Consider the following 26,047-nt stretch of genomic DNA (forward strand, 5'->3'; position numbering starts at 1 on the left):
AACACACGGCGACACAGAGGTCGAGGGAAGGAAAGCTTAGAAAGGAAAGAGGCAGTAAACACGATCAAACGGCAGAGAAAGGGAGGCAGCATTTGAGAGGGAAGATTTTTTAGTAATAGGTACAACCTGACTTAAAAAAAAAGACAACGGAGGATAGGCTAAAGAAGGGAGGTTACCTAATGAGCAAAATCTCTTCTCCAGAAGAGAGGGAGATTATGAGCAGAGAAATTAACCTTGTTCAGGATTAATTATAGCTTTTCCCTTAAGATAGGAGGGAAGAGTACAGGAGGAGGGCAGGTTCAGAGAAGTTTAGGCATGTAAGAAAATGAGGCTGAGGTGGTTCATGCCTGATGGGACTTTGCTTCTTAGTGAATTAAAAGGTGCTCAGATCAGTAAAAGAAAAAAAAACCATTTTTTTCCCCTCATACCTGTGAAAGATTCTGCAGTGAGTTTCTAATATCATGCAATACTCTTCGCAACTGCATTTCAATGGCGGAAGGGGGGTTCACAGAGCACGCTCGGTAAGGGTAGGCAGCATGTCGATGCGAGTTAGGACACCCGAAAGGGGTAGTGAAGGCACTACAGGTGGCGCCTGATATGTTGGGAACACTGTGAGTGCTCAGAGTTCTCATGTGCTCACACAGGGGCCTCTCCTGCCACTCCGAGTGGGCAGAGTGAAGAGAACAGGTGGACTGAGATACTGGTGCCGGAGCATAGAGCGAACAGGAAGGAGTCCTTCGATGATGGCATTCCTCCAACCGGTTCACCTCGCTCTGAGAGGCTTCTTCTTTCTTCACAGATGATGGAGAGATGAAAATAGTGGATTTAACTAAAGACTGACCATCGTGCTCAATCACCTCCTTTTCTAATTTCTGTTCCTCTTCAGGTGTGTACTTGTAAGTGAAGGACGGTGGACTGCATCTGGTCTCTTTTCCTGGGGACAACCGAACATTGACAGAGGATACGACTCTTACCGGGCTCAATAAGGTTGTTGGTAAAGACTGAGACCTTCTTAGAGGATAGCCAGCTTTTGCAAACAAGTACCTTTGTTTTAACAGATCTTTCGATTTTATCAAGCTACGCCCTACTCTCTGATTAGACAGACTGCAAACCTTCATTTGAGCTCTTTGCAAAGCGGTATTAACTCTGTCCACAGAAGAGGGAGGCCCAGTTGTATTTTCCGAGCTCTTCTCACTGCATCTAGCTTCAATGGAAGCCAGTGATTTGAGAATATGGTGTGTGGTATACTGGGCAAATTCACATTCACTGCTTTTATCCACATCACTTTCGGCACTTGCTTCCCCCAGCAGATCCACTGGCTGTGCTGGAGACAAATCCTCTTTCACTTCAGTAATTGCAGTAATGTGGTCCCCTCCCCCACAGGGGGACTCTGTGTTCCCTGCAGGCTCAACAGTCTCACACTGGGGGAAATTCTGGCTATCTGACCTTCTATCAGCAATTGTTGCTGCCTTCTCTCTTCCCTTCTGAAGAGGGATCAGAGACTCCTCCTCTGACTCATGAAAATAAGGCTGGTCTTGTGCTGTTGGTGTGACAAGGTCTTCACCAAATGAGGTGACTGTTGTCTCACTGTCACAACTGTCGGCACTACTCCCCATAGCCTGCAAGGACTCATGAACCTGTGAAAGGAAATGGGCGGAAAAATGGAGAATTTGGATAAGAGGGATCACTAACAAAATGCCAAACTGATATGCCATTTCTATACTTTCAGGGTCTCCCACCTTGGTGACGGCCCTGGTGCTGCTCAAAACTGTGTTTTACTGCCCCTAGTCAGGAACTCCTTCACTTTCCCACAAAGCTTATTCCAGACCTTTACTATTTACCTCAGGTCCCCTTTTCAGCACCCATTTCCTTTTCTTCCAACACATGACACTGAGTTACTGAGAAGATGGACCGAAATTTCTTAACTTTCTTCCCCAACACCTACAAATGTTCCCCTATCTCTCCCTACCATTCCTTCCTCTCCGTTCTGAAAGGAAATTTGCTTTTTTTCAAAGCAAATCCTCCAGTCTATACGTCTGATCACTTCCTCTCCAGGACTGTGGTATTTCTGCACAATTTTATCCCAGATTTTTCTGCATCTGTCTTCTTAGAGCTCCTTCCCTTAGCCAAACAACTTTCCTGAGTCATCCCCCTTTGAAAAAGACACAAAGACCTATCACCCTTATTTGAAAAAAACAGTCAACATCCGTACCTTCTTTTCCTTATCATCACTTTACTCTGCCCTCATGCTTCTGCCTCATTTCTTACCTCAAAACCACTCACTCAACCACTCACCAAAAAGCTGAATTCTTACCTTTCTATGCTCACGTCCACAGATTTCCTTTTAAAAAACGCTCTCCTCCAACTGCCAGTTGTTCTGCCCACTGGATTATTCTTTCTGAGCCTCCTTAAACACTTCTCTTGTCTGTGTGCCCCTCAGGTACTATGTTCCTGGAGGCTCTTGTGGCTTCTCTTTTTCTCTTACCTCCAATTTTATTTAAAGTTTGCTCCTAGATATTTTAGACTAGACACTTTCAAAATGCTTCTGTACCTTTGCATACAAGGGCTCCATATGTTACACACACAGAGTATAAACTCCTTAAGGATAAAGATGTGCCTGTTACCTGGGTTATCTAACACACTCCACCATTAAAGTCATAGAATATCCAGAAAGCTATGTAACACAACGTTAGCTATTAAATAAACAAACTGAAGCAATAGTGGGAAAATAGAAGAAAAGTATCAGACAGAATAATGATCAAAATAACCTCTATTTACTGAAAGTCAAAAAATAAAGAAGGAACTCTCTTTGTTTTTAAATGTTCAGTCAGAGAGGGGGCATCTGGGTGGCTCAGGTGGTGGAGTGTCTGACTCTTGATTTTGGTTCAGGTCATGATCTCACAGTTCGTGAGACTGAGCCCGCATCAGGTTCCATGCTGACAGCACAGAGCCTGCTTGGGATTCTCTCTCGCTCCCTCTTTCTCTGCCCCTCCCCTGCTTGCATCATAGACTCTAAGTAAATAAATAAACATTTTAAAAAATGTGTCAGTGCTTAGTCAGAAAGAGATGCAGAATTAGTGAAAACTAAAACCCGTAATCAAATGCTTAGATAACACCTACGTCCTGGAGTTTTATTCTTACTGTCATTTGAAAAATAAAGATTATACAGATTCAGTCTTGAAATATATAGGTAGTGAAAAATCACCTAAATAGGAAGAAGTTGATCAGAGTGCCTACTACAATGGAAATTTTTACCTGAAGATGACTGAGGGAGAGGCAGTCTGTCGAATCTTCAGCAAAGCCACTGCTGTCAGAGTGTTGACTTGCAGTACGTAACAAATGATCTATCAAAAGACATGCAGTTAGGGCAGAACTGCTAAATAGGACTTCACTGGAAAGAAGGTCTTACAGATATCTAATTCCTGATACATGTCTGATACGTATTGATTCCTTCTTAGAAAAATATGCATCACTTATGCAAAATGTGGCTTCAAAGCACAGAAGGAAGCTTGAGTTCAACCAAAAACTGAATCACATCTATCAGAAATTCTGTGTTCAGTTGCTAAGTTCCGGTTTCAATATATTTTGGTATAACCAATTAATTTCCTATCCTTGGAGGACAACTGGCTGAAAACAAGAACCACACTGATAAAAACAGGAATCCCAAAGGAAGCCACTTCCATTATGTAAATATGTAGATATTCAGCAGGTGAAATTAGAAGTTTAAATGTAGTGTGCAAAAAAGTTCTATTATCTTCCTAATAACAAAATAAGAATATACTTAAGGTGCCAATAAATTAAATAATTTGCAGGCAAGAGTACTTAAATGTTTCTGATGTTTCAAATGATGCAAACATTTGTAAGTCATGAAACAATGATTTCATAACAATTGCATGAAACTCAAATAGGTTCAACTGATACATAATGTTGTTAATCTTAAAGAAACCCTGTTTGCTTTTTGGCCTAAAAACTCTAATTCCTGGTTAGTATAACCTGAAAACACTTTTTAAAATAAAAAGGCCACCTAAGCACAGCAAGGATGATCACATGGCCATCCACACTGCAAGTTTGGGAGAAACTTTATAACATTTACTAAGGGAGAAGCTTCATGACAAGGTCAAGTTCTGCAGAACTTCAAAAGCATCAAGCTAGGGGCACCTGGGTGGCACAGTTGGTTAAGTGTCCAACTTTTGATTTTGTCTCAGGTCATGATCTCATGGTTTGTGGGATTGAGCCCCATGTCGGGCTCTACTGATAGCTTGGAGCCTACTTAGGATTCTCTCTCTCCCTCTCTCTGCCCTTTTTCAGCATGCATGCATGCTCTCTCTCTCTCTCTCTCTCAAAATAAATAAATAAATAAATAAATAAATAAATAAATAAATAAATAAGCAAGCATTAAAAAATAAAAGCATCAAGCTAAACAAAGTGTGTTTTACCAGAAACCTGATAATATGTTTTAATAAAATCCAAAATCAATTAAACTTTGCCTCACTTTGAAAAATATCCCACTTGTAGCTTCAGGTTTAATCTAAGAGTATCACAGAATGGCATAATTTTTTCTCATCATAATTAGAAAAATTCTGTAATATTGCTTTGAAGTGAACAAAATTGTATAATGACATATAAAAAATTGATCCATACCTTTGATAGGTCTAGGTAAACTGGAACAACTGTGAAACTGAACTGGAATGAGCTGTTACCATAGGTACTAATTATGCATTATATCAACTGAGAGAATGATTAACATCTTAACGTCACAGTAGTTATCACCATAATTATGTGTTTGCATGTCTTTTTTTAGACTATGAGTCTTCTGAAGACAGAAACCTCATTTATTCTATTTTGTATCCCAGTACCTAAAACAATTAAACAATAAATAAATGTATGCTGAATGAAACAATAACTTTCTTTTTATTTTTTCTCATGTTATTTATTTATTTAGTTATTTATTTATTTATTTATTATTTTTTAATATATGAAATTTTATTGTCAAATTGGTTTCCATACAACACCCAGTGCTCATCCCAAAAGATCCCCTCTTCAATGCCCATCACCTACCCTCCCCTCTCTCCCACCCCCCATCAACCCTCAGTTTGTTCTCAGTTTTTAAGAGTCTCTTATGCTTTGGCTCTCTCCCACTCTAACAATAACTTTCTTTTTAAAGCAACAATAAAATTAAACAGTCCCTTAAAGGATTTAGAAGTGAAACTGCCTATCATGTTGGGCAAAGGGCAGCGGCTGGAGCCCAGGGAAGCCAGTGATTAGCTCCGCTCAGGTCAGTTTTATTTGCTGCGGAATACAGTCTATGCTGAGTTCACCTCTGTGGTTGTTAGCCTTGAGTTCACACAGACTAGGTCAGATTATAGCCTACTCAGCCTTCACAGCAGGAGTTGGGCTGTGGAAAGAACAAGGAGGCCTGGGTTCAAGTTCCTACTTTATCATAATAAGCAGTGACTTCTCTCCTCCACAAAACAGAATAATCCTTCTATCTCACAGGGCTACTTCAGGAACTAAGTAGGGTGTAGGCGAAACTATTCTGTAAACTGTAAATCACAACCTATGTTCTTCAGGCAGGTATTTCACAAAAAACACTGTTCTCCACAGAAAAATGTGGAATTAAAAACAATCAGACCTCTGTCCTAACTGAAGAGATTTAACACTATTTCTAATTAAAAACGAGGATGTTAGAGCAAAACATTAAATTGAGAACAAAACAAAACCTAGAATTTGTATTTGTCCAATATCATAAAGAAATAGAACAGAACACCTGTACACTCTGCAGGACTAAAGAAAATTTGTACCTCTTCTATAATAAGGAATAAGCTCTCAACATAGCTTAGTGAATGTTTGTTGTGACAAGAGTTGAGTCACTAAACTTCTCTAGACTTAAATCCCAGGACTGGATAGGAGAATTAAGATCACTCTAACTTCAAAAGTCCTATCATTAAGGTGCAAGTATTTTTTTTTTTTATATACATGTACTACTACATGCACTATAGTGCATATATGTATAGTGCACTATATGTACTAAACTTGTGAAATGAATATTTTACCAGTGATTCTAATTCTGTAATTATAATTAATCAAAGATACTTCCATATCACACTATCAAAACTTGATAGAAGCTATGCTTAAAAATGATGAAAACACTATATTGGTCCCTCTCCCTCTCATGTACACACGAAACGATTTTACTGTTAATTTATAAAAATGTGATTCATAAAAATGTTAACACTTTTACACATGCCACCAGAAATAAGAGACCTCTTATTGGTAAGAGGAAGAAACTCAGATGTGGATACAAACCACATTCTGTTTTTTTCTACCACAAGGAGCTTGCTCTTGAAAGACCTTGAAGTATTTCTAAAGTTTTTAATCCCTTTTTTGACACAAGGCAAACTGCTTTTCTAATGTACCCCTTGTCAACCTATCCAAAGGAAAAAATTCTTGATGGCTGTGAAGCCTGCCTTACAGCTCAGAAACACATACACATATTTATGGACTTAAAAAGGGGACAAAGAACAGGAAAGCTCATTTTGTGTCCGACCAGAACTGTAGTGACCTAGTGAGAGAGGAGCACTTAGTACCACGATGCAATAAAAGAAAAATTATATGCAAATTGTCTCTTATGAAGTCATTTCAGAGATCAGAAGAGAACAAACATGCAATTTCCTATTCCAGGAACATACATATGATCCTTTGTTTAAAAAAACAAAACAAAACAGGGTGGTTCAACATGTGTAAAGCTTTAAAAATAAACAGCCACCTTCAGTGGCCACTTTAACTTCTTTCCTTCCTCTCTCCTTTTCTCTAAATCTCAAAAGCTTTGTGATTTTAAACATCAGGCAAGTTTTTCTTGTTGCAAATTAAAAGTGAAAGAAATGAATTCAAAGGCTCTTTGGTCAATAATTAATAATTCAAGAGAAGAATGGTATCGGCAGACACTCACCTTTGATCCATAGTTTAAATTGAACTTAACTAGCTTTAACCACTACTGAGAGATGGGTATTTTTTTGGCAGAGGCATATGCATGTTTAGTAGCCATGTTTAAATTATGGAGCCATGTTTAAATTTAAACATTAGGAGCCATGTTTAAATAATGAAAAGCAGAGGTGGATAATACAAGTGTATATTTCAATCATAACCACGTTAAAAGCAGACCTGAATCTGTTGCTCTATCACTTCCCATCTAGCCCTTATGCAGAGCTGAAGAACAATTAGAGTACACAGAACTGCATTTCAGGATAAGCAAACAAAAATTATTTTATGGGCACAAAAGTCTTCAAGAAGATACAAAAAATTCTATAACCAAAGTATAATGAAGCATCCATACCTGGATGCTTAAGGTTAAGCATCATAACCTTCTTTTCCACTAATAGGTACTCAAATACTGATAGGTAAACCCCTTTTCCAAACCAATGAATGACACACTTTGGTAATGTGCTTGGGAACTAGTGGACATTAGTCAACTCACCTCTTTTTGACTTGGTGAGACCTAGCTGGTAAGCGGCTGGAACGTGAGGAGCTTCTCCCTCAGTACTCTGAACCTAAAAACAGTTTTAAGTAGTTACAACTTGAAAAATCTATGATGAAGAATACCTCTTGATAATTACTTATTAAACAAATCAACACAACTAAAAGGGTATCAAAACTTTGTATTTAAAAAAGGCAAAACATCTTATCTCAAAATTGTGATAGTGTCTCACATCTCAATTTTACAGTCTATTTTCCAGTTAACAATAGGACTGAATGTCTGTAGCTAGCAATGAAAAATGACTACATGTGTAAACTACTTCATTTAAAAAATTTGCTATTAAAAAATTGACCCCTAAGAAAAAGTTTTTCTATAAATGTTAAACTTCAAAGTGTAAGGCCAATCCTGGGAGAAATGCCAATAACTTTGCAGCAGACCATGACTGACATACAGCTGAGGCAACTACAAGTCTTATATCTTTAAAAAAATGCATATTATGCTCCCATTAGAAAAGTTTGTAAGATCCCCCAAATTCAGAGTTATGAAAAGCCACTCTTGTATACAACTGCTTTGTCCTAACATAAATGGTCTTTTAAGATATAAACTAGGAGTTCCAAAAAAAAAAAGAAAAAAAAAAAGCATGTTTCATTACAGAACTAAACTGTTGAAAGATCTTCCATAAATCCTCCCTGAAAACTATATTCAGAAAAGATATAAACCAAAAAAGTTTTCTTTTTATGCTATCTCCCCCCCACACCTGTACAAATACATAATTTAGGAATTTTCAGACTCCTTATTCACATCTATCCCATTCTGCAAATACTCTATTTTATAAAAAAATGTTTTAATGTTTATTTATTTTTGAGAGAGAATGTGAGCGAGAAAGGGTCTGCAGAGAGAGGGAGACAGAATCTGAAGCAGGCTCTAGGCTCTGAGCTGTCAGCACAGAGTCTGACATGGGGCTCGAACCCAGGAACCCATGAGATCATGATCTGAGCCAATGTCAGACACTTAAACAAATGAGCCACCCAGGTGCCCCTGCAAATACTCTATTCTAATATAACTAACTCTATATTAAAAATAAACATCTGGGGAGGGTGCGACACTAATTTCTAACACTACTTTGCAATGATTAGTACTTGAAATAATAAATCACATCCTAGTAAAGTAGACAAACTAGCCAAACAAGGTTTTCAACCTTGAATAAATAAGAAAGCAATTAGCAAACAGGTTTTAGGTAGAATGCTGGTAGTTTTGAAGTATGAACCCCTTCAAGAATAAGAAATATTCCATAGGAATGAGAGTGGAATGACAAACATGGGGAAAAAATGCTCAAAGGCTTAAGATATTACCCAATTTAAAAACTGCTCTGGGGGCGCCTGGGTGGCGCAGTCGGTTAAGCGTCCGACTTCAGCCAGGTCACGATCTCGCGGTCCGTGAGTTCGAGCCCCGCGTCAGGCTCTGGGCTGATGGCCCAGAGCCTGGAGCCTGTTTCCGATTCTGTGTCTCCCTCTCTCTCTGCCCCTCCCCCGTTCATGCTCTGTCTCTCTCTGTCCCAAAAATAAATAAACGTTGAAAAAAAAAATTAAAAAAAAAAAAAACTGCTCTGATTTGTGATATTTTTGTTCTACACAGTTCCATGAACCCAAAGTTCATGAATCTTTTGAGAAATAAAACACACTGGTCATTTAAAACCATCACCTATAAATTATTATATAAAATAGTTTCTAACCTCCTTGTTATTACTCAGAAACTATGTATATATTCTTCAAAGCAGCAGACATAAGTTCAACAGGAAAACCATTGTTTTGTGTGCAAGGAAACAAAATGCATTTTCTTTTTAAATTCAACAAAAGCTCTATTATTAGTCTCTATTCAGGCCTACCCTACTTGAAAGAGTTTTCTGTTAAAGGAAATATCAAACAGACCAAAGAAGTATAACAGAAATCCAAATTCCTCTTTAATTTTATTCTAGGATTCTCAGTTAAGGTACGGCGTTGTGATATACCAAATTATACTCTCCCCTTTTAAAATGTAGAATTATCACATAGTCCATTCCTTAGATTTATAAAATTAGTCACAACCTTAGATTTATAAAATTAGTCACAAAACATGTCTTTAATGAATATGTATCTTCAATAATCTTTTAAGATGCTACTCAATGCCAAAACAAAGTAAAAATTTTAAAGTACAAAAACTACAAACTCCATTAATTAATTCAAAGAAAAGGGCCCTTTAAAAAGAACTGAGGGTCATTTTTTACTAATAAAACTACTAAAGTGAGGATTCTTCTTCCCACTTAACAAAAAATCATCAATCGCTTGTTGAAGACAGAAGAAGACATGCTAGGGACAAGTTACATTTCATAGCTTAAGCATGTGTTAGTACTGGTCACAGCTGTGCAAAGGAAAGTAGTCAAATCTGACATGGAGTACAGCACAGAAAATTATGAAGCAAACAAAACTTGGATCTATTTATGTGGCAGGATACTCAACGGTTTCAGATCCTCAGTGGAGTTCTGGTCATTCGTTACAGATTGCCTTTTATTCAATTAACTATAGCTGAATATTGATAACTGGATTGGGTAATGGAAAATGGGTATTCACTACACAATGTTTCTAATCTCTAGGTAAGTTGAAACTTTCCATAATAAAAATTACCCCAAAACCCCCATACCAAAATGATAAAATCGCTTGGTCTCAAATGTTTTGAGGTTTAAAACTGTATTGAAAGGGCGCCTGGGTGGCTCGGTCAGTTGAGCATATGACTCTTTAAAAAATTTTTTCTTTTAATGTTTATTTTTAAAAATTTTTAAAAAATGTCTATTTATTTGTGACACGAGAGACAGAGCATGAGCCGGGGAGGGGCAGAGAGAGAGGGAGACACAGAATCTGAAGCAGCTCCAGGCTCTGAGCTGTCAGCACAGAGACCGATGTGGGGCTCGAACTCATGAACCACGAGACCATAACCTGAGCCGAAGTCAAACACTTAACCGACTGAGCCACCCAGGTGCCCCAAATGTTTATTTATTTTTGAGAGAGACAGACAGACTGAGAGTGGGGGGAGGGACAGAGAGACAGGGAGAGACAGAATCTAAAGCTCTGAGCTGTCAGCCCAGAGCCTGACGTAAGGCTTGAACTCACGAACCACAAGATAATGACCTGAGCTGAAGTCAGAGGCTCAACCACCTGAGCCACCTGAGCCACCCAGGTGCCAGAGCACGACTCCTGATTTCGGCTCAGATCATCTCACGGTTTGTGGGACTGAGCCCCGTCGGGCTATGTGTTGTGTGTGTGCTCTCAAGATAAATAAACTTTTAAAAAGATATAGTTTTAATAAATGTTTTATTAAAACTTTCTGAGAGAGAGAGGAGAAGAGAGCAACATGCACACATAAGTGGAGAAGGGGCAGAGAAAGAGAGGGAGAGAGAGAGAGAATCCCAAGTAGGCTTCATGAGGGCAGTGCTGACCCCAATGGAGGGTATGAACCCACAATCATGATCTGAGCCAAAATCAACAATCAGCCACTTAACCAAATGAGCCACCCAGGCACCCTTAAAACTGTATCCTTCTGAATCAATGTCCTGCTACCTTGGCAGGCACCTGCTTCGGGTTTTTTTGTGGTTGTTGTTTTCTGTGTGTGTGTGTGTGTTGTTGTTGATGTTGTTGTTGTTGTTTTAACATCTGTCACATTTATTCTGACTAATATACATCTTCTGAGCACAACACAACACTACTGTACTGTGTTCTACAGAGCAGCAATATGTGGAATGTTCTAACTCAAATAACCCTTCCTCTAAGGTTTAAGGAGACATTTATAGCAGTTTAAAAAAAAATAAGAACTCAAAACTGGAGCTTTAGAAATTATAAATCTAATTTTTAATGACATGTCAAAAAATTTAAATGAAAGAATTATTTTCCTGAAGTAGTAGTATGAGGCTGTGCACCAGAGGACTTGAGTTCTTGTCCAATGTCTGACACTTTATCAACCAGTCTAACCTTTACCAAGTGGTACTGTGTAGTCTAAAGTGGCATGTGTGTACAAAGACCCAAATTCAAGTCTTATTCATGTCGCATAGTGGCTAAATGGCTTCAGATAGTTATCAGAATTATCTGTGACAATTATGTCAGTTTTCAAAACTGAAAAATAAAGACTAAAACTCCTACTTCACAGGTCCTTGGGATAATCAAATATCTTGAAAGAGTAAAGTGGTAACAATTTACAACAGATCTCTCTCTGATATGACCCAGGGATTCCTTACATTGACACACCCTCAGCCCTCCCCAAAGTAAGGCACTGACATAGACGGGAACATTACATCCCTCAGAATGATGAGGAAGAATCCCTGCTATCAAGTAATATCCAATGTTAGAGGAGGAAAAATGCTTCCTCATCTGTAAAAGGAGAAAACTGGAGAATGAATTCAAAGATCTCTTTCTGTGCTAGTTTATTATTCTATATTTGTTGCAAATTTTTACGTAAAACAAACTTTCCGGTTTTACTTGCAAGGTTTACTTTTTACTGTCACGTAAATACTTCTTTAAAAAGTTACCATAAGTCTTTTAGATAAATGTCAAATAAAATTTAGTGGTTAATTGGGCTTCAAAGTAACAGACACTGGTCCATGTATCATGCGGGAGAGTTCATATTCTATTGCAAACACAATGCTTGTCTTCAAAACACAGTCAAATTTGAAAGGCCAAAAGAACAATTTAACTATCGATCAAGTATTTGATGGATTTCGGATTATTTTAACTCAGGCCAATAAATAAAACGGGAGAAAATCCTGAAACCTAACAACTAAAAACAAAGAGACGTAGTACTTAACTCAACAATCAGTGCAGAGACACTACCAAACTTCAGTAGCTTAAAAAATTATACTTCCAGTAATCCCTCTATTTGAATGTAAATTCATTTGTTGAGTGAGAAGACACAGAACAACCCATTTACAAAAATACACAGCTAAAAGTTCTCCTTCCTCTAACATTTAAGTGTGAGAAAGTTTTCCTTGACATAAGAGATGAACGCTTGCTTACTGAGTAGGATCCTTTTGGTTCAACTGTGAATCATTCATCCATAAGTCTACGGCTCTAGACAGTTACCATGATGTATTTATTAAAAATAAACCATTTTGAGAACCCAAGCATTATTTAGGGAAGTCATTAAAAATCTGAAAACTCAAGAATATAGTTTTACAACTTTTAGACACACTAGAATACTTTAAATAGTCTACAAAACATCTGGTAGTCTACAAAAACATTTTCTCATAAGGCAAACTGACTTTTAATCGAAAGTAGTCTCCGGCCTTTTATTATTTTTTTTCTTAACATGAGAAATAGTCACTCTCACGCTCCAAGGCCTGAGTCAGTCTTGTCATCTACTTAACTCCCTTTACATTTAAATATTTCCTCTCTTCACTTCTGGTGGCTGTCAGATCTTACCTTAGCCTCAGGAGTAGGCAGCTTCACGCACAGAGCGCAACATTTTCTCCTCCACCCAGCTACCCAAAGCAGCTGGCATTCAGTTAATCTGTTTGAGAACTGGTTTACTGAGAGAGAGAAAGGGAGTGTCCTCTAGCTTACATTTATTTGCTGTTTTTACAGGAAGAAAGTTCCCAACAGGAATTAAACCTCAAGGGAAAGGAGTCCAAAAGAAAAACAGCAACAATCTACTTTGAATGGGATCTAAAAGTTTGCTTCGGTAAGATTGTTCTCTTCATTTGTCAGTATAATTCAAGTCACACTTGGGAGAAGAGGAAATTAAAGAAACACATTATTTCCTTTCTTTATCCATTGTTCTACAACTCTCTTTAAAGTTCCCAAAGGGATAAAAACACAGTTCCAGGAGGTTTTTATCCATGTTTTAAATATACCTGAAGAACAAGGATTCATTACCCTTAAAATTCTCCATATACACAATGCAGCTATGGTTGACTATATCCATATATCCTTTTTTTGAAAACAAAAATCTTCTATTATTCTTCAACCACCAATGCCTGGAATTGTGTACTGAAAACAAAAAAAAAAAAGTCAGGGGTGCCTGGGTGGCTGAGTCAGTTAAGCATCTGACTCTTGGTTTCGGCTCAGGTCATGATCTCCTGGTTTGTGTGATTTCAAGCCCACATCGGGCTCTATGCTGACAGTGTGGAGCCTGCTTGAGATTCTCTCTCTCCCTCTCTTTCTGACCCTCCCCTGCTCACTCTTTCTCTCTCCCAAAAATAAATAAATTAAAAAAAAAAAAATTTTTTTTTAAAGTTCACTTCCTTGTGACATTACTTTCTTCATTAATTGCTTTTGCCAGCAGAGGGAGCAAAGGAAAAAAAAACCTGTAAAATCATTAAATGAAAACTTGCCACCAAAGCATATCTATTTAGCACTTTATGTTTTTTAAAGACCTTCTGTGTAGGGTACCAACAATTTAAAAAAATATATAGTTCAAAATTCAGGAACTCTAGAAATTAGAAAGCAACACATAAGAGTGACTTCTCATCTGAGCTGCCAACATCAGATTTGCAAGTATCTGATATATTTTGTTTAAATTTTCATATTCTGCTGTTAAATTAACACCAGGAAACTGACTCTCATATCTGTCATAGAAGAGGGGCCCCAATGGATGGCAGGAAGTTACACTTTATTGGTGGTAGGACAAGTTCAGACCAAAACAAACTATTTGATAATAGTGAAATAGAACAAAGAGGTTTTAATTTAGCCAAGTACTCAACTTATGAACTCATTATAATGAGAAATGTATTAGGGATTAAACAGGAAAAATATAAAAAAATATAAAGAAACAAGGGAAGGGGCGTCTGGGTGGTTCAGTCAGTTGAGCGTCCGACTTCGGCTCAGGTCATGATCTCATGGTTCATGGGTTCAAGCCCTGCATCAGGCTCTGTACTGACAGCTCAGAGCCTGGAGCCTGCTTCAGATTCTGTGTCTCCCTCTCTCTCTCTGCCCCTCCCCCACAAGCACTCTATCTCTCAAAAATAAAATAAAAACATAAAAAAAAAAAAAAAGAAACAAGGGAAAAAAAAGCCTACAAATAACTACAAATAATGTAGACTATTTCAAAGGGCTACTTCTCTCCCTTTTCATTTCACTTTTTAGCTACAATTAAAGTAACAAAAGATACATTCAAAGACCACAAGGTAAATAGCTATTATCAGCAATCAAAATTGTGTGATAAATGCCTGATATTCATTAATGTGAGAGATACATACTCACCTAACAGGACACTTATGGGCAAAATCAATTATCCCATTTGCCAACTCCCTAAAATAATGGCATGTGATTCTAAAATTACTCAGTTGCTACTATATTACTAACACCATTCTGAAATAAATTTTAAAAAGAAAATTGTACATTATAAAACTCACGGCCACAGCTCTTCAGCAGTACACAGATGTCTGTTTTCTAATGTGTAAAACAAGACCAGCACTGCCTGCCTCATAGACTTAAAAAGAAAAGTACCTGAAGGGCCTAGTACAGTGCCTGCCACAAGGTAGGTGCTTGATAAACTTCAGTTTCCTGTCTCAGGTCATACAGTACCAATGCATAAGCATTAGCTTTGGCCATTCAAAAGGTGTTTTAGTTGACCTCATCAAAATGAATCTCTTTATTTTGCCAATTTGAAGCTTCTGTAAATATAGTAATACCTCCAGGTAGAAATGAAAAGTAAGCAAACATTGGTCTTCTAGGCTAGCAGAATTCATGTTCCCTGACCTGGTGTTTCAAACCTTATTCCTTGAGGTTCCTATCCTTCCCTTCAGATACACAATATCTTCAGGTTCTTTCCAATCCCACTATAAAAATCTATCCTTCTCGAAGCCTTATTCACACTTCACTTATCCTTTCCACTAAGATACTTAGTGGAAAGTAAAAGTTTGCCCAAAGATACATAGCAATTTAGCAGCAAAAAAAGAACTCAAACTCCTGTTTGCTTTCAGAGCCTATGCTTTTAACTATTATGCAACACTGACTGTAATTTAAATATATTCTCAAGGGTTTTCTCAAGGCATCTAAATCTTAAACTGAGAGAGAAAGGGGATAAAAGTTCAAGTATCAGCAGTAAATGACAGAGGATGCAGAGGAGCTGATGAAGTAACTGTCTCATTACCCCGGCAATGGGCGGTCCTGTGACCAATTCTTAGTTTGTGAAGCACAGAACCAAAATTTGAAAACTCAAAATCAGACTGATTTTTTTTCTAGTATAAATCTATTAGCCACCACTCATCTTATAGACATGTTTTGCACTTTCTTTCCTAATTCATTATTTGAAACAGGTCTCAGTAATATTTTACCTACCTCTTCCATTTCAAAGGAGTCCTTCTGCTGTGCCATTATATTTCTTATGGATGGTATCGTCAGTGGTGCACATGGCTCTTTTTCAGGTGTGGACACATGGACACCCTTCAGCTCACTGCCATTTTCCAGCTCACTGTGGCTGGACATGCTGAAATCATTACCTAAGTCAGATTCTAGAATACCAGATTCCTCACCCAGTTTATTCTCATGGCTTTGGGTTTCTCCGTTTTGTTCACTTTCAGTTTTTTGGTTAAAATTGCTATTTGCTACATCAGAAAGTCTATCAATGTCAGAATTCTCCATAACAGTTGCTGAACTACCTGATACTTCTTCTTTAACTGTAGCCAACATAGAAGATGAGTCTTTCTTTTTTACAATTTTTTGACATTTTTGATCATTTTTATTGCCACTTTCTTCCATCACCGAAACATTCGGAATCTTTCCTTTATCAGTTGCTGGGGAAGGACTACTACTTTCTCCTTTCTCTGTTTTATCAACACATAAATTTAGTTTTGATAGTGTTTTCATTAAACGATTTGCAGTGTTACTTCGGGTTAAAGGTGGAGGTGAGTCTGTCTCCTTGTTAGAAGTCACTGAGGACATACTTCCAATTCTCTGCAGGGGAGTCCCAGAGACTTGGGAATATAAAGAAGAAAATGCATTGGCCACAGTAGTAAGCACTTCGATTTGACGAAAACGGCCTACAAAAAGAAAAGGATGTTGATTTTATATATGTTTATATATGTATACATATATTAAACTATTACTACTTTTTAGTATGCCAAAAATCAAACTTAAATCACAAAGATTATAAAACCAAAACTTCTTTCCTTATCCAACACTTAAAGTTTCTCTACATTTACCAGGGAAAGGGAAGATTTTTCACTCTCAACAGCAGAAGTTATGTTTTAAGAATTTAAAATTTTATCTTTTATGATTTAAAACCAAAAAAAGCACGAAGTGTGACAATACTGAAGAGAAAAGAACAGCTATTGTTCCATAGCGTGATTCTATTTTTATGTCTGACTTAATTAAGACTCTTCCAAATGTTTTCCTATGGAGGGAGGATGGTAGGATTGGATTTACAGATCTCTTAAAGCTGTTCCAAGGACCATCTGAGGATCCCTATTTTGGAACTTCTGTTCAACAGAGAAAAATAAGCAAAGATATGATATAAATAAAAATTATCAAGTTAGCTATGCTATTTTAGATTTATAGAAAATGCCTAAAATTGACTGACTTCAGTTAACAGTAACAAGCCTCTGCTCTATTTCTTTCCTTTTTGAACATCAGCAATCTGGAGGGAAGTTTAAGAAAAGTACAAGGTTTCATACGTCAGTTATGGTAACATGTAAGTCAAGAATGAAGAGAGGGAAAAATTAACTTTTAGTAAAACAGCTATTGTGTTAACCTCAATAATTAAGTTCCCAGTGCTATTCCTAAAACTTAGCAAGGTTTTAAAAAAATAAGACCATTTCACTGTGGATGCTAATATTTAAAAACCTTACTTGTTAAAGCGTAATTTGGATTTTCTACTTCCATCCGTTGCATTTGAGCACTCAAAAATACTTTAATATCTATCCCTCTGGCAAATGATGATGAATTAAAAAATCTGGAGGGGATTTTGGAAGCAATATCTGGTTCATCTCGTCCAAATCCAAGATTATAAAGAATTTCTTCAGGATCTTCTTCATAAAGTTCCAGCAATTCTGAAACACTACAAGAAAAAAAAAGAAACATCAAGATATAAAATAAGTGTATAGTCCACATCACATTATAAAAAAGAGCTTCTGCTCTTTACACCATTATTATTTATTTCTTCATACATTGTGTACTAAATGTGATATATTACTCTTAAAAACAGTCCATTCTTTCAAACTGTTAGTATTGGAAAAAAGAGCTAATCCCCAAGAAGACACTCAATAAGACTCCCTAAATGATTTCTCACCTTATATTTTTTGTCATTTTAAGAGAGTCCTAGCAAAGCAGCTAAAACAATTAGAGAACAGGTGAGGGAGAATAAGGAATAAACAGATGAAGGAAAAGATGGAAAGGGAAATACACTGGGAAGTTGGTAGCACAGGACATTCTGCAGAACTCGAGCTTTTCTGCTCTCTTTGGCTGTCACTGAAGATGCAACACAGGTAACAAGCTGAACTCAGAAAAGTGAGGGAGGAGCTTACTTTCAAATTTTCTCTAACCACTTTCACTCAGGAAGTAGGAGGAGTAAGGTATGGAGAGAATGGGTTACTCAAAGGAAAATCTTGTTCTCATTCGATTGGGAATTAAACATTTCTTATCTCTTCTTCCTCATACTAGTGATAATCCACCTTCTGAGACTCACTGAGGAAAACAGGAATGTTAGAGATGAAGCTTGAACAGAAGAAAATTTCAATTTGTTTCAGAGAAAATGCTCAGGTTCCAATACAATAAATTGGGTAACAATTTAAACTGGTTCCATGGGCACATGTACTTGCCTATTTCAATATATATTTTGAAGATCTTTGATTTAATATGTTGAAGATACATCTATGCTTAAATATCAAGCTTTAAATTAGAAAGGTTTATTCTGATTGTTATGTAAGAATAATTTAAGACCACGCCCTCCCCCAAAATGGGAGAATTCTGGAAGAAGTTATTCCACTATGGAGTTCCGATTTCAAGTTGTTGATAGGGCTCAAAATACTCATTATAACAAGAATTCCAGCAGCGTTATAAACACATCTGTTGCTTTTTATTTAATCTTAATTTAAAAAAAAGAAAAAAGCAATGAATGAAACATTTTGTATTCTTTTGATTTCATACTATCAAGCCAAATCCAAGACTGAAAAAACAGTAAAGAGAAGATTGCCTATAACACAATGTAACTGTAGTATAATTTCAGAATAAGTCACCTTGAGACTGTGCCACTACTTTTCCCAGATCCAGTGGAATTCATACTTCTCCCTTTCTGATGAAACTGCAGTCTTCTCTCTTTGGCCAAGATATTATTGCTATAAACAAAATTAGATTATATGAGACCTTATTTTCATAAATGTTCTTCATCTTTGAAAAGGAAGAGAATAAACACCACAGCTACCTACCAGTTTTCAATTTGAGTATCCGTTTCATGGAGGTGGTTGGCTACATGTATAAAGAATAAATGCAGAGCATAATTGTTAGTAGGACAGTAACTACTGTGATATAATCATCAAGAAAGCATATTAGCCAAATATTACAGCTAAATGCCTAATATCCCAAACTCATGTCTTGGTTCATTAAATCTAGATCATTAAAAGTAATATACAGATCGATATGAAGAGAATCAGTAGCTTCTAGATGGTGTTTTTGTTTGTTAGCAATATAAAATTAACTACTTCCTTCATTGAATGTTTAAAATAAAAGCTATACAGATAACCAATTAAATTTCTATGTTTAACAATTAAAAATAAATGGTAAGAAGACATACAGCATCTGTAGTAAATGTGTTTCTAATTATTAAATTTAAAAGCTATTACTAAAGACCTTTCAAGAGCAAAAACATGACTTAACATTATTTAAGTGTGGCAACAGTATATCTAAGTTTCTAAGGTGCTTTTTCAAAGGCTGAAAATTCATCCCAGTTACAACCAATTTTTCAGGCATGTATTTTGAAAATTTCTACTCGTTTCAAAGTAAATTTTCTTTAAAAAATTGTTTTTAAACTTTATCCTAGATTTACAAGTCTTAAACAGGTAAGTATTGTTAAGTGTAGAGTCAGTTAAATTTACTGCACTGAACTTTTATAGGCAAATATAAAGAAGGAAAATAATTATAAACATATCTATTTCAGCACACCAGATTTTTTCTCACTTCTGATTTACAAAGTCATGGCAATTTGTTAGTTTGTTTGTACATCCACTCAGAAAGATGCCTAACACGTAATATTCAATAAATATTTACTGAATGAATGTAAATAATCTTGAAATAATTTTCAGTAAAACAACATAATAGTTCCATTCCTCTCTGAAACTTCCTTTTAGGTTCTGGTTTCCAGAAAAATCATTCAATATGGATGAACAAGCAGACGGAGGCAGTTTTTAGGGCAGTGAAAATACATTTATGGTATGATAATGATAGATACATGGTATCATACATTTGTCCAAACCTACAGAATGTGCACATGCAAGAGTGAAACCTAATGTAAACTGTGAACTTTGGGTAATTATGATGGCTCATTATGGGTTCATCAGTTGTAATAAAAGTACCACTCTGGTAGGGGGCGTTAATTATTGGGAGGGCTATGCATATATGGAGGCAGGAAGTACAGGGATAATCTCTATACCTTCCTCTAAATTTTTCTGTAAACCTAAACCTGCTTTAAAAAAAAAAAAGTCTTAAAAAAATTCCATATTGTGAAATTAAGGCAGATATCAAAAGTGCTATTTACTGTAACATTGAAATGCATTTTCAGTAAGGGGTTGGCAACATGCTCAACTGTACTAATTAGGAAGCAGTAAGTCTAAGCTCTTTACAGAGTTTATTCCTTGAAAGCACATTAACTTCAATAATAAAAACTAACATATTCACATATTCTAGAGTCTTAAATGTTAGAAGTAATATACATACAGATTGATTTAAAATAGCAAAAGATCAAGGTTATTATATTCAGTGGATAAATTCACCATTCATCAACTTATAATCTAAAAAGATTTAATAAAATCCTTAATTTCTTTTTGATAAAAAAGTACACATTAATAACCCAGCTGTACAACTACCAATAATCTTCAAATACCTGTAAAATAATAAAAATGTTTAATTCTACATTGTGGAAAATTTTACTATAAATCCACTGGAAAAGATGATACAATCTGTGAAAATTTAAACATGGTACGACACACTTTTAAAATGTTAATGCAGTCTGGAATAGACATCAGCATAATGTTTTCTAATTAAATTCTAATAATTCTAATTTTGTTTTTGTTCTTCAGTGTTCTAACAATCTGGAAAGAGAGTAAGGGGGAGGGGGGAAGATGGGAGACACTTGAATGCAAGGAGATAGACAAGCCACAGCTGTAAGTCTGACATAAGGCTACCTCACACTAAAAATAAGCTTCAATTTAGTCTTCTCATGTATAAATATTTAAGTTTCCTTCCTTCTGCGGGACAATTCTTCCCTCAGTTCTATGACCATTGTTTGCCCCCAAACAGTTCCTTTAAGCAATTAAGTCCAAGGAAGACAAGGACATTCCACAACGATTTTTAGAGCCATTCCTACAGCTATCCTACAAGCTCTGACTAGATTACTAACATGTCAAAGGTTCTGTAAAATGTGTCTCAGCCATTTTCAAGACCTTTAACTTTGGCTGAGGACTGTAAACCTGAAAGCACTCAACCTTTTTTTTTTTTTTTTTTTAATTTTAAACCTGTATGAAAATGCATTTCTTCCAAAAAAAACTTACCTTCAGCTCCCAATGACAAATCATCTTCAAAACTGCCTCCATTTCTCACAAGCACACCTGAAAGAAACGTAAGATTCATTCTGGTGTTCTGTTCTTTTGGACTCACATATAAAATCGTAGTTTTAGCTAAAATTGACCAAACAAAATGTAAGCTACAATAAGGTATTTCAAACCTGAATATACTCATACATTATTCTGATTGTATAATTTCAAAAAGCAAGTATAAGCTTTACTTTATCGCAAAGAAACCATGATCTGCATCAAGGTAATATTGTTATAAGCCCTGACAGAAGTTATTCTATACTCACTATGTCTTTGAAGATACTCATTTAGCTAACATCGTATCCAAGAGTTTCAAGGAAAATCAGATCCTGGAGCAATCACTCCTTTTAACCTCCCTTAATAGTCAGAAGCTCAAGCTAGATTTTTCTAATACTGTAAGTGTTTTGTTGTTTTTTTTTTTTATATATGCCTTGCCACTACCTGTACATTCTTGTTGTACTTTGAACTTTAGAACTGTGTCTCACACAGGTGGTAAAATTTCAGGTGTGGCAATTTCGGTTAATGTAATGTAAGCAAAGAAATGCTGTACTAAAGCTGACCCAGTTCACTCAATATTTTCCTTAAGTTTACATATTCTATTTCTGTATTTAATTAGTTTTCATAATATCTAACTGGATAATAAAAATATGAGTTTCACACTGTGTAAAGGTTTAGTGATTTTCTTAAACTATTCACTGTTTTACGGTTCATGACAAGGTTTCTTTCTTTTGGCTTTTCTCTCAGAATGGTATAGCTTATAAAATGAACATCACTTTTATAATTTACATATGTATACTTTCACTCAAAGCAGTGAAATAAAGTAGGACCTTCACATAAAGAACAGATTTAGAAAGGCAACTTTCTCTTACCCTTGAGTGTATTACTGCTTTGCTCATCCAGTGAGGCTCCCAAAGGGGTACTGAAACCACATAAACATATAAACCTCAGTCTTGAAAAGCTGTCTGGAGAGTTGTCACTGCACAACTTTATACTTAAAAGGTCATAGCCAGCAAGCTTCTAATCACATTTAACTATCCTCCCCAAACACAAAAGGAATGCAAGAGTATTACATAAGTAATATCCTCCTAACTAAGCAAATACCTATCCTCAAGTCAGTTCACCAGGAATGATTTAATCACACATCTGATCTGCCAGCAATTAAGAACAAGAATTATAATTACAAATGATATGAATTAGCATTTTCTTTACAAAAACAGAAAAAGAGAATGTCAACACGCATTAAAAAAATGTCTGCTCCCCTCAATCCCTTCCCTAGAAACAGGAAACAGAATTAAAAGAAAACAAATCTTTATCTAAATAAAAGGTAAAAGTCAGGGTCTAGTGAGAAGTAAGGTTCAACAGTTTTTTAAACCTCATCTGTTAAATCTATCACCAGCATTTTAGAGTATCAATTAGTGCCTCCCTTAACCCCAACTACTATCTTTTTTGGTCTAATGGAGAAACTTGAGATTATTTTTTTCTGCTTTGAAACTGTAAAATACATATATCTTCATTCAACTCTGTAAACTAAAAAGCTGGCTTGAGAATCAACCTTAAGAACCAGCCATTGCTAAAATTCCTACACATTCTTCCCGTTCAAATGCAGATAACTTAGAAATCTTTTTTCAATGTGAAAATGTTTTTCACTTCTGTCTAAAAACTGAATTATATTAAGAAATGTTTTATTTTGAACGTTCTGTTTTATGATATAAACCTTTCATCAGTAACAATTTATACCTCTTACAAATTCACATAAGTCATGGAATCAATCATAAAAATATCAGTCTAAAAAAACTTATTATTGAAATGGTAATTTAATGTTAAAACTTTCTGCAAGCAAATACACAGGCAATGGTAGTTCTTCGAAAATTAGTGCTTTTGAAATGTTAAAGAATCACAACTACCATGAAAACAATAAAAAACTGAGCCAAGTTTTTACATATATTTTAATGAAACTTGAATTTATGCCTCTATAAGGTCCTTCTTTCTTGATGGCTACTTTCTTAGGATAAAACACTGTATTACTCCTGCAGATGTCTCTGCTGGTCTATGCACTAACAGAAAATGGCAAATAAAGAGACTGTAACTGCCATTCTCCTTCAGAAACAAGTTTCTCACTCTTATAACTGCTTTCTTCTAAATTCGTTCAAAAACTATCCTTTCTTAGATGTTAATCCAAGCAATTATTTCCACTTAGCAAAAAAAAAAAAAAAAAAAAAAAAAAAAAGATTATCAAAGACCCCTACACCCTTTAAGGAACAACAAATGGAATCTTTATTCAGAATATGGACAGCAGTACAAAAATAAATAAATAAATAAATAAGAACGTATCCAGGGGAAAAAGCTAGCTTTAGATCATTTCTAAATACTGTATACAAAGTAGGTAAATGCCCAACTTTGAAAAGCCTGTTAGAGAAAAAAACCCTAGAGTTGCGTATGTCCTAGCAGTCAAATCTGCAATAATACAGCTAGCATTACAAGACTATTTGTTCCAGCTTTCCCAGGTACAAATGAATGTCCCTTTTGTACAGAATAGATGCAACTGTAGGGAACAAGAAGGAAACCTATGCAGGAAACCTAAGAGGGAAGGAGCAGCAGACCAAAGAATCTGCCTACATAAGACCAGCAACAAAACTTGAAATTTTCGGAGATGGTATGTCTGATGAATAATATTTGCCTACCGCATTTACAAGATAAACTTACTTATTTACTGTCTACTTGATGTGATCTTTTATATAATCTTAATTCCTATACATCATAAAATAATGTGATTTTTCACTTGCCGACAGACCATATATTTCACCGTATCTCAAAGAGTCAATGATACTCCTAAATAAGAGTATTTATTCATCATTACTCAAAAATCCAGGTAATTCATTAAAACAGGATATCAACAGAGTAGTGGCCAATATTTTATCTGTGCTTAGGGAAGAAAAATAAACTGGCATATATGAAAATCGCTTCTCCTTCCCCCCCAAAACACTTCCCTACCTCTAGTATACTTGAACAAAAGATTAAGAAAAGCCCAAAATGAGATGGCAGAAATATGTGCAGAAGCAAACAAGTTAACCAAAGTTAAAAAGCAACATTCTTCATATGATATTCTACAAGTAGAAAATAAATAGAAAAAAATTAAAATAGGTAACAAGCTTTTTTACTGTAGTAAGATTTACTTGCAAAATGATCTATCTCCCCTTGTACTTTATCAACCAGATTGGTACCAGTTGCCAAAGTATGCAATTAAACAGATTTATGCCATTTGAATGCCTTCAAAGCTCTCTATGTCCCTTCAGTGCATTCCAGTGCCGTCTGACAAATGCGTGCCCAAGGAGTAAACTACGAGAAAAAAAGTTAGCTGGTTTTATAGCTATCCAAATAGAATTAAGGCACAGAAATAAAATTAAGGCCAGTTAAGTTGTTAAGTAAATTAAATTCATCTAAAACACATTTGAAAGGGAAATCATTTCATGCCAGATATACAGATGTCAAAACAAAAGCAAAGTAAAATACCGTGTGAAATGTGAAAATCCTTTCGAATAAAAACAAGGCAAGCATATAACGAGGCAAGGCATCCGATGCTAACATCACGCAAGGGGGGCTGAAGTCCTAACAACTGTAAAGTCAACACGGTCACCAAATAATCAGCGGTCACAGTACTTCCATTTCTAATCTTTCAAAGGAGGAAGCTATCTGCCGGCTCACTTTCCGGTTTATAGCTCACACCGCCATGGGACCCACAGGGACTGCGGCCCGGGTGACTCTGCTCAACTCGGGAGGGCCATCTCCGCGGATCTCCCTCTGGGACGCGAGAGGCGAAAGCGAGGACTCACCGGCAGTCCTTGAGCCATATCGCGATCTTCTCGTTGGGCACGTTTCCTGCGGGGCAGAGTGAGGGGACAGCGTGGTTACCGACCCCTGGGGGACTCCGACGTCGGGGTCAACCTGGACGCTCCCATGTAGGAAAATCTACTGGGGGTAATATGTAGCCTGAGCAACACGTCCCAGTGTCCATCTAAAGGAAAACGAGATGGCACCGGGGTGTCTATGCTGACTCTGGAGACGCCTTGTCAAGGGCGCGCATTTAAAGGTCCCAAGTGTCCCCTCTCCCCCGGCCTGCCCGCAGGATCTGCCAGAACTTAGAGCAGTTGCCCAGAGCGCACGAGACTTTCTCCCGCCCGCCAGCCTGCACTTCCCCGAGTCCCCCGCCCGCCGCGGCACGGCCGGGCGCACAGACCTCTCCCCGGGGCCGCCGGCAGCTTCGCGCCCGGGAGGTCCTCCTCGTCGTCCTCGTCCTCGTCCTGCGTCGTCGCTTCTGTGGACAGGTCCTCCGTTTCCGACGCCTGCCAGGAGCCGCGGCACTTGGCCCAGGCCTTCCTCCTGCGACTCGCCACTTGCCACTCCAGTTCCTCCTCCGCCTCCGCCGACGCCACCAGGGGCCGGTCCATGGCCGCACCGGGAGCTCTGCTGCCCTAGTCGGAGCCTGCTTGAGACACGGTGGCGGCGGGACCCCCGCCCCTGCTGTCAGCGCCCAGCCGGGCTGGGGGGCCCCCGGGAAGCGGGAGCGGGCGCGGGAGGGGGCGGAGGAGGAGAAGAAGGAGAAGAAGGAGGAGGAGGAGGAGGAGGGGACGGGAGGGAGGGAGGGAAGGAAGGGGAGGGAGGGGGCAGAGGGCCGGCGCTTCACATGAAGCCGGCCCGGCGCAGCGCGGGAGCGCTAGTGGCCCGAACGAGCGCGGCAGAGAACGAGCGCCGGCCGGCCCCCTGGCCCCGCTCCCCGCCTCCCGTCCTCCGCCCTCCGCCTCCGGCCTCCGCCC

General features: G+C 37.4%; 1 protein-coding gene across 5 annotated transcripts in view; it reads right to left on the reverse strand.

The window, feature by feature from the left end:
* Positions 1-25,774, reverse strand: part of ITPRID2 (ITPR interacting domain containing 2) — a 40,093-nt gene extending 14,319 nt beyond the window's left edge. For 2 of the 5 annotated variants that reach the window (XM_047082513.1, XM_047082512.1), the window contains exons 1-11: positions 25,471-25,774; positions 25,067-25,112; positions 22,106-22,155; positions 21,195-21,251; positions 18,858-18,897; positions 18,669-18,767; positions 17,283-17,491; positions 15,775-16,475; positions 7,475-7,547; positions 3,256-3,344; positions 429-1,637 (exon numbers count right to left, since the gene is read on the reverse strand). In XM_047082513.1, coding sequence (XP_046938469.1) covers positions 429-1,637; positions 3,256-3,344; positions 7,475-7,547; positions 15,775-16,475; positions 17,283-17,491; positions 18,669-18,767; positions 18,858-18,897; positions 21,195-21,251; positions 22,106-22,155; positions 25,067-25,112; positions 25,471-25,681 — 2,784 coding nt within the window. In that variant the 5' untranslated portion in view covers positions 25,682-25,774. Of the gene's footprint in view, positions 1-428; positions 1,638-3,255; positions 3,345-7,474; positions 7,548-15,774; positions 16,476-17,282; positions 17,492-18,668; positions 18,768-18,857; positions 18,898-21,194; positions 21,252-22,105; positions 22,156-24,746; positions 24,826-25,066; positions 25,113-25,470 lie in introns of those variants that run through there. The other 3 variants (XM_047082514.1, XM_047082515.1, XM_047082517.1) reach the window with 3 other exon arrangements.
* Between the last annotated feature and the right edge of the window lie 273 nt (positions 25,775-26,047).

The sequence above is a fragment of the Lynx rufus genome, unplaced genomic scaffold, assembly GCF_022079265.1.
Source record: "Lynx rufus isolate CCGP_SWC_20201006 ecotype Redwood Valley unplaced genomic scaffold, mLynRuf1.p SCAF_2, whole genome shotgun sequence".
Taxonomy (NCBI): domain Eukaryota; kingdom Metazoa; phylum Chordata; class Mammalia; order Carnivora; family Felidae; genus Lynx; species Lynx rufus.